The 15,482-nt window shown below is 43.0% G+C and overlaps 2 protein-coding genes across 4 annotated transcripts in view; both read right to left on the bottom strand.

Moving 5' to 3' along the window:
- Positions 1 to 29: 29 nt before the first annotated feature.
- Positions 30 to 3,672, bottom strand: LOC106585219 (uncharacterized). Its single transcript, XM_014171185.3, has 6 exons — positions 3,370 to 3,672; positions 3,160 to 3,270; positions 2,543 to 2,971; positions 2,187 to 2,429; positions 1,783 to 1,968; positions 30 to 1,541 (listed from the first exon to the last, which is right to left on the bottom strand). The coding sequence occupies exons 1-6, from the start codon at positions 3,374 to 3,376 to the stop codon at positions 145 to 147; spliced, it is 2,373 nt and encodes a 790-aa protein (XP_014026660.3). The 5' UTR covers positions 3,377 to 3,672; the 3' UTR covers positions 30 to 144.
- Positions 3,673 to 4,021: 349 nt separating this feature from the next.
- camsap1b (calmodulin regulated spectrin-associated protein 1b) overlaps positions 4,022 to 15,482 on the bottom strand; it is a 49,051-nt gene continuing 37,590 nt past the window's right edge. For all 3 annotated transcript variants that reach the window (XM_014171184.3, XM_014171182.3, XM_014171183.3), the window contains 6 exons: positions 13,560 to 13,696; positions 12,494 to 12,744; positions 12,062 to 12,164; positions 11,795 to 11,907; positions 11,493 to 11,611; positions 4,022 to 6,421 (listed from right to left, as the gene is read on the bottom strand). In XM_014171184.3, coding sequence (XP_014026659.2) covers positions 6,125 to 6,421; positions 11,493 to 11,611; positions 11,795 to 11,907; positions 12,062 to 12,164; positions 12,494 to 12,744; positions 13,560 to 13,696 — 1,020 coding nt within the window. In that variant the 3' untranslated portion in view covers positions 4,022 to 6,124. The remainder of the gene's footprint in view (positions 6,422 to 11,492; positions 11,612 to 11,794; positions 11,908 to 12,061; positions 12,165 to 12,493; positions 12,745 to 13,559; positions 13,697 to 15,482) is intronic.

A 15,482-nucleotide genomic window follows, 5' to 3' on the forward strand; every position in this document is an offset into this window, starting at 1 on the left:
CTTTGTCACCACAGGAAAGGGGAGAAACATTAGTTAATAATACATTTTATTATGTATAGCACTTTTCAAAACACTACATACATCAATAGACAGGACAAGTAAAAAACAAGACTATATTGAACGATAAAAGCCACAGTCTGTAGTTTAATGTCCCTGGTGCTTGCTTCTCTTGCTTGCTGCTTTGTTGAGGTGAGTCTGTTTCCACCTCTCTCTGGTCCATCGGCCCTGGTTCTGAACCACCTCGTGCAGCAAGTCAATATAGACGTATTCATTATCCAGTAGCAGGTTGTCGTCACTGGGGGAGACACCACTAGGGGGAGCTGTACTCTCTCTGCTCCTGCCTGCTCTCTTTGGCACCCCATTTCTGTTCGATTTGCCTTCACTCTGTACAGCCCTGTTTATAATTTGTGTGGGTTTGTTATCCAATTCTTCAGGATTTTCTTGACCAGGATTGGTCTCAGTCTGGGTCAGGGCATTACTAGACAGGGAAGTGTCGACCAGGTCTGACAGGGTCTCGCTTGTCTCAATGAGAGGTTCTGGTTCAGTATCATCCAGTGAGACTGGATCATACTCTGGAGACGTACTGCAGTTCTCCTCAGCATTGACCTCACCCATGTCCCCTTCTGGGGGTGAAGACTCCAGAGCAATGGGTGAAGGGGAAGATTCCAGAACACTGACAGAAACATCAGCTGAACGATTATCTGTCTCATCTTTAAACTCTTGCTCAAGGTCAGGTGATTGGTTCTTGGTTTCACCAGGGTCAGGTGACTGGATCTGTTTGACCTCGTGGTCAGGTGATTGGTTCTCTGTTCCACCTTCGACCTCTTGGCCAGGGTCATTCTCAGGGAAGACACAGAGCCCCTCTCTCTGTATGGCGAAGTGGGTCTGCCACTGAGCTGAGGTGGGGGGCCAAGTGGAAATCCTTGTCATGACTTTCTGTGGACTTGGACCTTTGTGGCGTTCAAGGTTTGGTTCGGCCGGGTCAGCACCGATGGTCAGGTACGGTATGGTCTCCGAATCCTGGGATACACAGATTATGTTTTGGCCGCCATCTTGTAGATTCACAGTTCCATCATCTCTGTCATTTTCCTGACTCACTTCACCCTTAATATCATCTTTTCCTGTCAGGTTTCTATCTACCCCCTGGGACTCATTATCTCCTGGCTCTTTGCTCTTCTCTTCCTCGGAGTTCCTCATCTCTTTTAACGGGCGCTCTCTCACACCTTCCGTCCTGTATAGTTCTCTCTCAGTCTCCACCACCGCCCTGTGTGCTTCTCTCTCTGCTCTACAGAACTGGGACGTGGAGAGGACAGCATCAGCAGACTTGGCTCTGACTCCAGATCTGTAAATCCTTGCAGCAAGCTCTGGATCCCAGTCAGACATTGAAGCCACCTGTCTGTGGAGGGTGGAACTGTCTGGCTGCTCTGCGGCTTCCTCCTCCTCTTTTGTCTCCAGACTGGGCTTCACCTGTTTGGTCTCACGTTTTCTCCTCCAGACTACAGCCAGGCCACAGACCACACAGATCAGGATACACAGCACCACTGGAAGACAAGACAGACTAGAGTTAGTGAAGACTATGTTCACACTTGATTCTGTTGTGTTATATGCAGAATGGACCACGATACATATTTTGCCTGATTGCATAATAGTGTAAATTGTTCGTTATGAGATTGACTAAAACCAGTCTTAACATACTGTACCATAGATATGTATAGGCAATACTATTGTGTTCTATTTGATTTCTTTGTAGTGTACACTGTACAGCATTGCTCCAGAACCTACCTATCACTGCTATGAGTGTGGAGACAGTGATGGACATGGCTGGGGGCTGTATGTGGGTATCCTCTTGGGGCTGTGGGTTAGGTATCAAACACTTGGACACATTCCACACAGGCTGGCCTCTCAGGGCTGAAGGGCTGGCACACGTCACTTCCATCTCCCTCTCCAGCAGAGAGGCATTCTGCAGACCTGGACACACAATAGTGACATCTCGAACACAATGTGTGGGTGGCTCAAGCCCAATTAATTCGTTTCACTTCACAATTTTCATAGCATTTGTAGATTTTTTAAAAACTGAATTAAACAAGCTTTTTGCAATAAAAATACACTAAATATGATCACTTTACAGCATTTCAGTACTTATACCCCACTATAACCCCTACCCACAAATGACTAGAAAACGCTACCTCTGAGGAAGATGACAAAGTCCTCCACTCCACAGGAGCAGTCCCAGGGGTTGCCATCCAGCCTGATCTGTGTGGCGGGGGAGAGTGGGAGCAGGTCCTGGGGGTTAACCCTGGTCAGCCTGTTATCAGACAGATCCAAGTAGGCCAGACTGGTCAGGGTGCTAAAACAGCCAGGACTGATGGTCTTGATCCTATTCCTGGCCAAGTTTAGACTAGTTAGGCCAGTGAGTCCACTGAAACTACCTGTATTGATAAGACAGTACACCATTGTTAGCTTCAGGAACTTCTTTACTAAGATAAAACAGGATATCATACATGGTGCATTATGGGTAATGTAGTACATCATGCTACATTACCAGGACTGATGGTTACGATCCTATTACCAGACAGGTCCAAACTGGCCAGATGTGTCTGGGTGCTAAAACTACCAGGAGCAATGCTCTTGATCATATTCCTGGTCAGGTTTAGGCTAATTAGACCAGTTAACCCACTAAGCATGGAGTCCTCTACAACCTCAATATGGTTCTGAATAAGGGTGAGGTTTTGGAGGATGGCTGGTTGGCTGAACCAGGCTGGGTTGAGCTGGGAGATGTTGTTGAGGTCCAGGCTGAGGGTTTTGAGGTTGCGGAAGAACCAGAGAGCTCTGGATGCGATGTCGGTGATACCAGCGTTGTTGATGGTGAGGCGGGTGATTGAGGCCAGGTTGTCACTACTGAACACAGTACGGTTGATTGCTCCAACATTACTTACAAAGAGCACCAGAGAGACCAGGCCAGCAGGGTAACCTGAGGTAATAAAAAGAAAAGTGTGTAGTGGCGTTAAGTCTTGTTCATAGGTATTTTATAGAATGTTGATCATTAAGTAGAGAATAGATTGACCCAAATATACAATATAAATGCCATAGATGAGAGCCAAAAGATCCATATTAATGTTTAGTTTTGTGATCAAATATCTTTGTTTCTAAAGGACTTACTTTGTGGGATCTCTTGACAGATGTAAATCTTACCCTCCAGAGTACAAATGTTAGAGCGCACCGAGACCAGAACCCCACACAGCATCAACACAGAAAGGCCAGCAGCAGACACTGTGGGATATGCAATAGTAAGGCAACCTCAGCACATAGCATACCTTCAATACAAATACATGGCTGTGACAACCATCCAAACAAGGAATAAGAACTCACCGTTCATGATGAATTCAATGTGGCCTCAAATGCACAGGCATCTGGTTTGCTTCTGTAATAGTTTTCTTCAGACACAGAACAGAGTTAGAACTAGTCTCTCAGATGGGACCTGCAAGTCACAGATTATGTTGTGACAGAATACCTGACACTGAGCCACCTGCAGAGAATAAACTGTCCGTTGCCATGGCAGGCCTATGTATATCTGTAGGTGTTTACCATGGTTATGAGTCCTGCTGCCATCGAAGCATGCCGGGCACCGCTGTTCCAGTTGGGTGGTGGGGGAGATAGTTAACACCAGGGAGGCTTGGGGGATAGCAGCACATCTCACTAACACCCTTGTAGGTTACTTGTGATCTGGGTTTAACTTCACTTATTAGTATTTCTGGCCCAGCACCGGTGAAAAGAACTTTAGATCTACATGATATTCAATTTAAGTGAAAGATGCCATCAATAATCCCTAGGTAACTGGTGTGGGAGTGAAAACAGGGCATGCAAAAATATACTGCAAATATGTATTGTAGGCGTCTGAATAGTCGTGAACATGCACATGAATGCCAAACTATAAATTGAACTGTTGGTGATGTAGGCTGAAACATGTATTTTAAGTCAAATGTATTCAACAAGCAATGTGAACAAAAAAGATGAAAATGTGTTTTATTAACTTCAAAATTTTATTCAGTTTCAGTGCGTCCGTTTAAAATAAATAGATGGTATGATCTGAAAGAAATAGTCAAAATGAACAGGGATGGAAATTGCATACAGTAACAACAAATGGTCATCAATGCCTATACAATCTTTAGTAAACATAAAAACACTAACATCGAAAAGATATATTAAAAAAAATAAACCAAATGCAGCAAATTATAATCAAGTATTCTACGTATTTTTGGAGACAGCCGTAGTAGTGAAGAAACGAGGACTTCTTAAATCGACTGCTCAGTGTTAAATCTTAGTGTTTTGTTTAAAGTTCAGGAAGGGTAGTGTTTGTCTGTTGGGAGCGTACAGGAGTTCAGTTTTTTTTTTAACTCGACCATGTTCCGTTCGTTTGCAATACGTTTCAAATGTCCGTTTAAAGTTGAATTCCACTTTTTGTACTCAGTAAGTAAAGTGCACGTGCAACACTTATTAGTTGTTCTTGAGGCCAACATATGGTATCTAATAATAAGCACTTGGACAGAGAAAAATGGAAAATGGTGGCAGTGTTTGTTTACACCTTTCAGGAATGTTCTTTAATGTTGGTTGGTAGGTAAATAAATAGACCACAGTCCCACAGAGTAACCCATTATGAATATATGAAATAATGTCATTCAAACCGGTTACAGCAGGGCGCACACACTCTTCAGAACAAGAGCATGCAGCTCTCTGGAGAAAGGGCTGTAGAAGGGGAGGGGAGAAAGCTGGGTGGGTAGCAGGGTTGGGGTCAATTCAGTTAATTTAGGAACTAAGCCTAAATGATATTTTACTTCCTGAATTGAAATGGAATGGACCCCACCCCTGGTGGGTAGCCGATCACTCATGGAATAGAAGGGAGGGAGGTACATTGCATGATAAAAGCCTTTGAAACGTGATCATGAGTGGAGTGCACCTTTATACAGGAACATAGTAGTGCCCAGTGAAGAGAAACACGACTAGGTCTAACTAGCTAACGTATGTCAGACAGATTCATGTATGTTATGATGAAAAACACATAACATCAGCTCAATTGCTGTATAACCAACCACACTGCTCAATATAAAAAAAATGGTAACACAAAAACAAAAAAATAAGCATCGTGACATTTTTCTACAGTACCAAAGCCTATTATTCACCGACTTCACACCCTCGTTTTAGAGGGTTAAAAGGCGAGTAGACGAGTAGTTTAAAAACGACCATCATAATTCTACACACCAGATAGACAGTGCTACAACAGGCTGATATGCATTTAAAAGCAGTTGAAGTTTGAATAAATAGACAGTTGACAGTACCACTATGACACATGAAGAAGGCCAGCAGATGGTCTGGGAGGAGCCCAGGTAACAAACAGGAGATCAAAGCAGCACATTGGACAGAAAGATAACTGGAGAGGCAAGGTTGGCGATGCTTGTCTGGTAGATAAGTTCTAGTTTGTTTGACTGCAGATTGTTTTGTTGCAGCGGAACGGTCCTTTAAGTCCTGAAGGGACACAAGGTCCTTTCAGGTCAGATTTTGCAGTAGAGAAATTTTGAACAACCCACCCCCTCCAACAAGAGCGAGAGGGGTGTTCGTAGGGTCATAACCAGTCCAATAAGAGCGGGGGGGGGGGGGGGGGGGGGGGGGTGTTGTGTGGACTACTGTATGTACGCTGCAGCTGAGCTCAACCATTCAGTGCCAAACCAATAAATACTTCAAGTAAAAAGAAATCCACCACATGAAAAAACGCCACATGCTTCTCTTAAGAGTCTTTAGAAAAACAGAACCGAATGAATTGATCGATGGACACCCTGAACAGAATACATTGAGATCCAGACAAAGAGGACCCTCCATATTGGTTCATGCAGATGACAATCCCACTCGCAGGACACCAGCACAGATGCATACATCCATCCATGCCCCCCACATTAGTGTGAACTGAAGGGGCCACGTGTCTGTCCATACATGTGGCCTCTCCTTCAGATTGATAGAGGGAGTTTATTGGCTGTGGACATCAATGCAGTTTATCCAGGAGAGCAGGGTGGAATGGAACCTAGGACAACCATAGAGTGGAATGGAACCCCAGAGTTCCAAGGGCCTCCACAGATTATTTCCCACTCTTCTTTGGCACAGTGGTTCTCTTGGCCTGCCACAGGTGGTTGTGGATGGTGATGGCGTCTATGCTGACCGACACAGTCTTGGCGGGGATGACGGTGAACTGCTTGCGGTCCGAGCTGTACTTGTAGAGCTTGTCAATCATCTTCTTGCTGATGCTCTTGGGGCCCGTGCCAGTCAGCTTGAGGATCTCCTCCGTGTCTGGGAAGAAGGAGTAGACTCCCCGGAACTGGCAGCCCCCGTCCCTGAACAGGATCATCAGGTGGTGGGCCTCAACCTTCTCCAGCTCCTGGGATGAGATGGGGGGGGGGGGGGGGGGGGGGGATTGTTAGTTTGTATGGCTGACAAATATCTTGAGAAGCAGTCTCACATTTTAAGCAATTTCATACCCCCAGGTACAGTGATGTCTGGATGTCCTCCTGGGAAGGGTCGGGAGTTTTACCTTCCTGACCACCTGATTGACCCGCAAAAACGCTAGACTTAAGTTGTAGTCAGGAAAACTCAGAGCACTTTAAACAGGACATCAGTATGTGTTTAGGACAAGAACATGCTGTACTACAGCTGGATAATATTGAGCTGAGCAGCTCATTCTGGCCCACTAGATGTGACCTACATGTTACTGTGCTCATTACCACAGCATGGGGTTTGGCTGGACTAAATTATTGATAAATAGGACAGAAGAACTAAAAACTCTTGAGTTTCGTGGTTCACATCCCTAACTTGCAATTTAACTATGTTGTGACGAAGAGCCAACAAGGGGGGGGGGGGGGGGCGGAGTGGGTGACGGAGAACAAAGATCCTTAAGTACCACATTCCAGGTCAAAAGTTACAGTTCTGAATTAGACAGCGCCCCTTTAAAGGCTATTATAAGAAAAATAAACTGCTCTCCCTTTACGACTGAATGGCCTATTTTTTTGTGTGTTGGGGGGGGGGGGACTACTGTATGTACTTCATCCAAGAGATCGTTTTTCTTGTATAAACACATTTTAACATTTTGTGAACACTTATGAGGAAATCTCAGGTTTATCTCATGTGAAAATTATGTTCCCACGTCACTCTATCCGACCATTTGAGCCCGCCTTCCGCGACTATCCCTATAAATTAAAAAAACGTACTAAACAGAAATTAGATCAGCTCGTCGTGAGGTGCGGCCACGCCTTAGAGGTAATGATCCATCTCCTTGAGAACCTAATGCAACTTTGACTTGCACAATCCAACTCTGACAGAGGTGGCCATCTCCTGATAGGAACTTGGCTGAACACGCTCTGCTCCCGCTGAGTTTCTCGCTCTCCCAATGAGGACCCAAACATTCTACTGCATCCTAGTGCCTTAAACGTCATCTCTTTGGACCGAATGTAATTGAGGACTGAGAAAGAAAGAGCTCCGATGAGGGAAGAAGCTTCTTCGGCTGCAAACTCCAATGCCAGGACCACTGACCTTTTTCCTGTTTCATCTCGGTTATAACAGAAATCCAACTGAACCAGATGACACTCGGCTGAAATACATGTAAATGCATTGTATTTCATTTCCCATTGGGTGACGGTGTGTGTGTGTGTGTAAACGTGGCAGTAATTGATTATTCTAAGACTGTTAGTCTGAATTAATAACCAATACTGTCCAAGCGCTGCCCACAGCAGGTGTTAACCTGTAACCGGGCCAGTATATCCCTGATTGGGGAGCCTATAGTTTCACGGCTGTGAAACTTCACTGATGTAGCCTCTTTCACTTCTCCTGTTTTCACAAATAAAAAAAATGTAAAATTCTCCAAAGTCCTGTTCAAGTGTTATCATATCTGCCTGTGAGTACATAAGCCTGAAACTAATCTGTAGAGTTTTCTACTTCAATGATTGTACTGCATTCTATTTGTATCTTGTGTCTATTAACTTCTCTAGGAAAGGGGGGCGGTATTGAGTAGCTTGGATGAAAAACATGCCCAAAGTAAAATGGCTGCTACTCAGGCACAAAAGCTAGAATATGCATACAATTAGTAGATTTGGATAGAAAACACTGAAGTTTCTAAAACTGTTTGAATGATGTCTGAGTATAACAGAACTCATATGGCAGGCAAAAACCTGAGAAAAAATCCAACCAAGAAAGTGGGAAATCTGAGGTTTGTAGTTTTTCAAGTGATTGTCTATCCAATATACAGTGTCTGTGGGGTCATATTGCACTTTCTACGGCTTCCACTAGATGTCAACAGTCTTTAGAACCTTGTTTCAGGCTTCTACTCTGAATGGGAAGAGAATAAGAGCTGATTCAGTCATGTGTCTGGAAAATTGGCATGAGCTCAAACATGCACGCGGCCGTGAGAGCGAGCTGCCTTTCCTTTCAATTCTAAAGACCGTGGAATTGTCCGGTTGGAATATTATTGCAGATTTATGATAAAAACATCCTAAAGATTGATTCTATACATCATTTGACATGTTTCTACGAACTGTATTTGGAACTATTTTGACTTTGTCTGGACTAAACTCGTGCGCTTAGTGAATTTGGAGTGCTGGATTAAACGCACAAACAAAATGGAGGTAATAGGACAAAGATTAACTTTATCGAACAAAACTAACATTTATTGTGGAACTGGGATTCCTGGGAGTGCATTCCGATGAAGATCAAAGGTAAGTGAATATTTCTAATGTTATTTCTGACTTCTGTTGACTCCAAAATGGCGGGTATCTGTATGGCTTGTTTTGATGTCTGAGCGCTGTACTCAGATTATTGCAAAGTTTGCTTTCGCCATAAAGCTTTTTTGAAATCTGACACAGCGGTTGCATTAAGGAGAAGAGCATCTATAATCCTATGCATAACACTTGTATCTTTTATCAACGCTTATGATGAGTATTTCTGTAAATTGATGTGCTCATTCAACGGGAGTTTGAGGCAAAACATTTCTGAACATTACACGCCAAAGTAAAATGGGGTTTTTGTATATAAATATGAACTTTATCGAGCAAAACATACAGTGGGGCAAAAAAGTATTTAGTCAGCCACCAATTGTGCAAGTTCTCCCACTTATAAAGATGAGAGAGGCCTGTAATTTTCATCATAGGATTCCTGGGATCAACTATGACAGACAAAATTAGAAAAAAAATCCAGAAAATCACATTGTAGGATTTTTTATGAATTTATTTGCAAATTATGGTGGAAAACTTTTTATTATTGACCAAATACTTATTTATCTAAATACTTTGTCATATACCCTTTGTTGGCAATGACACAGGTCAAACGTTTTCTGTAAGTCTTCACAAGGTTTTCACACACTGTTGCTGGTATTTTGGCCCATTCCTCCATGCAGATCTCCTCTAGAGCAGTGATGTTTTGGGGCTGTCGCTGGGTAACACGGACTTTCAACTCCCTCCAAAGATTTTCTATGGGGTTGAGATCTGGAGACTGGCTAGGCCACTCCAGGACCTTGAAATGCTTCGTTGCCCGGGCGGTGTGTTTGGGATCATTGTCATGCTGAAAGACCCAGCCACGTTTCATCTTCAATGCCCTTGCTGATGGAAGGAGGTTTTCACTCAAAATCTCACGATACATGGCCCCATTCATTCTTTCCTTTACACGGATCAGTCGTCCTGGTCCCTTTGCAGAAAAACAGCCCCAAAGCATGATGTTTCCACCCCCATGCTTCACAGTAGGTATGGTGTTCTTTGGATGCAACTCAGCATTCTTTGTCCTCCAAACACGACGAGTTGAGTTTTTACTAAAAAGTTATATTTTGGTTTCATCTGACCATATGACATTCTCACAATCCTCTTCTGGATCATCCAAATGCTCTCTAGCAAACTTCAGACGGGCCTGGACACGTACTGGCTTAAGCAGGGGGACACGTCTGGCACTGCAGGATTTTAGTCCCTGGCGGCATTGTGTGTTACTGATGGTAGGCTTTGTTACTTTGGTCCCAGCTCTCTGCAGGTCATTCACTAGGTCCCCCCGTGTGGTTCTAGGTTTTTTGCTCACCGTTCTTGTGATCATTTTGACCCCACGGGGTGAGATCTTGCGTGAAGCCCCAGATCGAGGGTGATTATCAGTGGTCTTGTATGTCTTCCATTTCCTAATAATTGCTCCCACAGTTGATTTCGTCAAACCAAGCTGCTTACCTATTGCAGATTCAGTCTTCCCAGCCTGGTGCAGGTCTACAATTTTGTTTCTGGTGTCCTTTGACAGCTCTTTGGTCTTAGCCATAGTGGAGTTTGGAGTGTGACTGTTTGAGGTGGTGGACAGGTGTCTTTTATACTGATAACAAGTTCAAACAGGTGCCATTAATACAGGTAACGAGTGGAGGAGAGGAGCCTCTTAAAAAATAAGTTACAGGTCTGTGAGAGCCAGAAATCTTGCTTGTTTGTAGGTGATCAAATACTTATTTTCCACCATCATTTGCAAATAAATTCATAAAAAATCCTACAATGTGATTTTCTGGATTTTTTAAAATCATTTTGTCTGTCATAGTTGACGTGTACCTATGATGAGAATTACAGGCCTCTCTCATCTTTTTAAGTGGGAGAACTTGCACAATTGGTGGCTGACTAAATACTTTTTTGCCCCACTGTACATGTATTGTGTAACATGAAGTCTTATGAGTGCCATCTGATGAAGATCAAAGGTTAGTGATTCATTTTAGCTGTATTTCTGGTTTTTGTGAGACCTCTCCTTGCTTGGAAAATGGCTGTGTGGTTTTTCTTGTCTAGGTGCTGTCCTAACATAATCTAATGGTATCCTTTCGCTGTAAAGCCTTTTTGATAATCGGACACTGTGGTTGGATTAACGAGAAGATTATCTTTAAAATGGTGTATAATACTTGTATGTGTGAGAAATTTGAATTATGACATTTGTTGTTGTTTTGAATTTGGCGTTCTGCTATTTCACTGGCTGTTGGCAAGGTGGGACGCTAGCGTCCCACATGTCCAAGAGAGGTTTAAGACAACTGTACCTACCTTATTTTCAATCCATTTGAGTCTAGCAATACAACTTTGAAGTATATCTGTTGCATTGAAGTCCCTAAGGAGCAATTTGATTCTTGAAGTCAGAGCTTGATGACCGTTCAGAATGAAAATATAGTAAATTGAGTGTTGATTATGACTACTGTTGATATAGGATTAAATGGTATAACGGTTAATAACTACTGATAGTGTTAATTCAAGGGGTCTTTATATCAAAACCCTTAAATGGTGCCCCTCAGATTAATTTGGATAGGATAACCAAATTAATGAAATTAGATCAATTATTCCAGTAATGAAATCAGTAAATTATCTTGAATATCCATAGCCAAAAGTCACAACAGTGAGATGATGGCTGACCTGTGTGCGTGTGACCATTTGCTCTGGAGTGCACGTTAATAGCATTTCAGTTAGGTAAAGCTTTACCTCTAGGAGGGTGTTCTTTTGGGGCTCATTGACCTTGCCAGCCAGGCAGCAGTGAGAAATAGCGTTGAAGATGATGGGCTTATTGGACTTGGAACTGGGCTCCTTGAACAGCTTGGGACCTGAGGACAGAGTGGAACGACAAGTCTTAGCATTAAATGCTAACATTAATAGAGACGAGGAGAACGTGAGCAGAGCAATGGTTTTATGGGAACATTGTAGGGGTGTTATGGGAATATTATTGGAACATTATGGGAAAGACTGTTTCCCAGTATGACAAGAGACTGATTTTCATGTGTACTGACCAGTGTATTCTGCCATGGAGTTGATTGAAGATGCAGTAGAGCCGTTGTCCCAGTCTCTCTCAGTGTTCCGACTGGCGTTCCGACTCAGGCCTGGGAAAAACTCAGACTCACCACTGGCAACGGATAGCAGAGCACACAGAGATGATTAAAAAATAAATAAAAAAAAAAGAGGTTTAAAAATGGCACAGAGATCGATAACACTGACATCAATTACACCCAAACCAAAATTCTTAAACAAGCACCCACCTACATATTTGGCGCACTTACCGTTGGGATCCTGCTCCTCCAGAGTTAACGCTGTCCGCCTCAGTGGTGGCAGCGGAGGCCAGGGACAGACTGGAGCCTGACTGGGCACTGCTCAGGTTGTCAGCTACCGAGAACCAAAATATAGATTCCATCTTAGTATAGCTAACTCTTCCTATTACACTCCTATCCTCACACACAGAAATGCATGATTGCAAAATCTGCAATATTTTCTCAAAGGGAATTGGGAGACATGAAACTGACCTGGACCAAGGATGTCAACCAATCCTGCTTCCAGAGAACCACAGTGTTAACATGTTTTTTTCCCCCCAGCGCAGCTGAATGAGATGTATTAGTGCAGGACTGGAACAAAAGCCTGCACACACTGTAGCCCTCTGGGACAGGAGTTATTAACCCCTGGCCTAGTCTGATGAACAAAAGTGTGGTGGTTTTTACGTGTAGAAGAAGAGCACTTGGAAGAGAAGGTGTCGCTGGAGGACTCCTCTCTGCTGAACGCAGACTTGGGTCTGTGAGTCTGGTGACTGGGTTTCTTAGGCTTGGTCTTGGGGGTCTTGGGCTTGGCTGGGGTGCCAAGGCCCTGCTCCTCTATCAGCTCCTGCTGCTTCCTCCTCAGGTACTGCTCCTTGATCAGCTCCCTACGGGCCTTCTCCTCCTCCTTCCTCATCCGGTCCTCCTCCGCCTTCCGCCTAGGGGGAGAGACAGACCACAGGCTCAACAACTGCAGCATTTGAACAGACTTAACACGGAAGAGGACGGAGGAGGGACAATATTGCCATTTTCTGTGTTTTTCTATGAACGAACATTTCAAATGTTATTTTTCACATGTACTGAATTCAACAGGTGTAGACCTTACCGTGAAATGGTTACTTAAAAGCCCTTAACTATTTATTGAACTGCTTTGTTGGTTAAGAAAATATTTACAATATAAACTAAAGTAAAAAATAAAATAAAAAGTAACAATAAAGAGGCTATATACATGGGGTACCAGTACCGAGTCAATGTGCGGGGGTACAGGTTAGTCGAGGTAATTTGTACATGTAGGTAGGGGGTCAACGCAAATAGTCCAGGTGGCCATTTGATTAATTGTTCAGCGGTATTATGACTTCGGGGTAGAAGCTGTTAAGGAGCCTTTTGGACCTAGACTTGGTGCTCCGGTACCGCTTGCCTTGCGGTAGCAGAAAGAACAGTCTATGACTTGGGTGACTGGAGTCTGACAATTTTTGGGGCCTTCCTCTGACACTGCCTAGTATATATAGGTCCTGGATAGCAGAAAGCTTGGCCCCAGTGATGTACTGGGCCGTACGCACTACATTTGAGGTGTAAAGAGCAAATACACAGGTGTGCAAAACTTGTGACTATACCGGTAACACACGATTTTGTGGGAGGGTTTTGGTGGTGGTTATTAAGCTTGTGCTTAGACAGTCTTATCCTACCTGAGCATTATGTCTTATCTAGCAGACATTGTTTTGATTTGGTTGTAAAGACGTTATATGTTTGTTACCTGGACTCTTCCCGCTTCTGTTCGGTCTCTGCCTCCAGCTGTAGTTTGCGTAACCGGGCATCCTCAGCCTTCTTCTGCTGCCTTACAAGAAACGCTGCCCTCTTCTTAGCCAGCTCATCCTCCGCCTTCTGTTCATCCTGTAGCACGATACAACACACTTACTAGTAGCATCTTACTCAATTACATTCAATAAAACTTGATTTATGCCACAAACAATTGCCTGTGTCTCTTCCCTCATCTCTTGCTTTATTTATTCAATAAAATGTAGAATTTTATATTATTCCTTCCCGGAAAATATTGTACTATAAAAATGATATAATACCTTTCCCTGTCCTAGACATTCGCCCCCCCAAAAGATGAGAATATGCCCTATATATTGTCCACTTTATGACACACACAGTTAGCCGGTAATTGCTGTCTTCTGGCCAATAAAAAAAAAGTATAAAATTGTAGCCGGCCAAAATGTCTGGGAGAAAAACAATCCCCCAATTAGGCTACCTATCATACACCGTGAATCCGTGCTACAGCACCATTCCCGCACTCCTTGCGCGCTGCCTTACTTGCACCTGCTGCTGAGAGAAAAAAACGAGTGAGAGGAGCCTTGGCCCACAATAATTTAGCAACAAAAAAATTTGGGAAATCTGCTCCCAAGAGCCATACTGTATATGATCATGTCTCAATGTAATTCAAGGTATCAAATTGTATTTTCAAATACAATCTATTTTTAGGCTTAGTTATGGTCAATTTGCAGCTTACAAATTTTATAATTGCCCCCGACCATCTGCTGGGACAAAAAAAATAAAAAATAAGAATCGGTCCGTTGCGGAATCCAGTTGCCTACCCCTGGCCTAGGCTACTGTTGTTGAGAAGATGGAGGCCTTTTTCATTGAAGTAAAATGAAAGCTGGAGGGGGAAAAAGTTTGCCTTCAGTGAAAATGCCTATTGTAGTGGACAAAGATGAGAAGAACATTAGCGCAGCCAAATGCAGGCTACTGTGTGCAAATCGCTCTTCAGGTAGAATGCAATTTTGGAACTTTCATTTATCTTCGTATTTACAAGGGTTAAAGCAACAACTAAAAAAATACCATGACTGAAACTTATTGTCAATCTCAGATCGAATGTTAACCTCCCCTTTCATGTAAGAAAGTCATGACCATCATGCCTTTAGGGAAAGAGGAAAAAAAAAAGTAAAACGGCAAGTTTGTCAATTCCAGTTCCCTTGCTTAGGTTGTCCTGGGTCCTCCCCGAGACCATTTTTATGTAGAACTGAGAAGCTCAGTTCTGGTGACTTAAAAAAAATACATTCTACTCAAAATGAATTTAAATAAAATTACGCTGACACCATCTAAAATATAATTTCCACCACTAGCAATGTGCCCAATAACATATCGGTAAAAAGTATTTTAAAAAGGTCCAGTGCAGTCAAAATACATCATATTGTACAACCACTGATAAAACGAGCACTGTAAAATAGTTCAGCTATTTTTGTCAATTTTAATGGAAAACTATTACAACAAGGTACTTCAATTGTTACCCAGAAATTATTTGATATTGCAATTAAACAGCTGCCTTGGGCATTTAAAACAATTTTTACATATTGGACCATGTATATAATGGCAGGCAGCCTAGTGGTAAGAGCGTTGGGCCAGTAACCAAAAGGTTGCTGGATCAAATCCCCGAGCTGACAAGGTAAAAATCTGTCATTCTGCCCCTGAACAAGGCAGTTAACCCACTGTTCCTAGGCCGTCACTGTAAATAAGAATTTGTTCTTAAATGACTTGCCTAGTTAAATAAAAGGTTAAATTAAATAAAAATAACCTATGAATGGTCGATATTCTTAGATGCGCTATTAGCAATAGGCATCATCGTCTGTAGCCCAACTGATGCAACATAGTGGCTATACAATTAGCATAGGCTGAATCA

Source organism: Salmo salar, chromosome 24 (genome assembly GCF_965601325.2).
Source record: "Salmo salar chromosome 24, fSalSal1, whole genome shotgun sequence".
Classification (NCBI taxonomy): domain Eukaryota; kingdom Metazoa; phylum Chordata; class Actinopteri; order Salmoniformes; family Salmonidae; genus Salmo; species Salmo salar.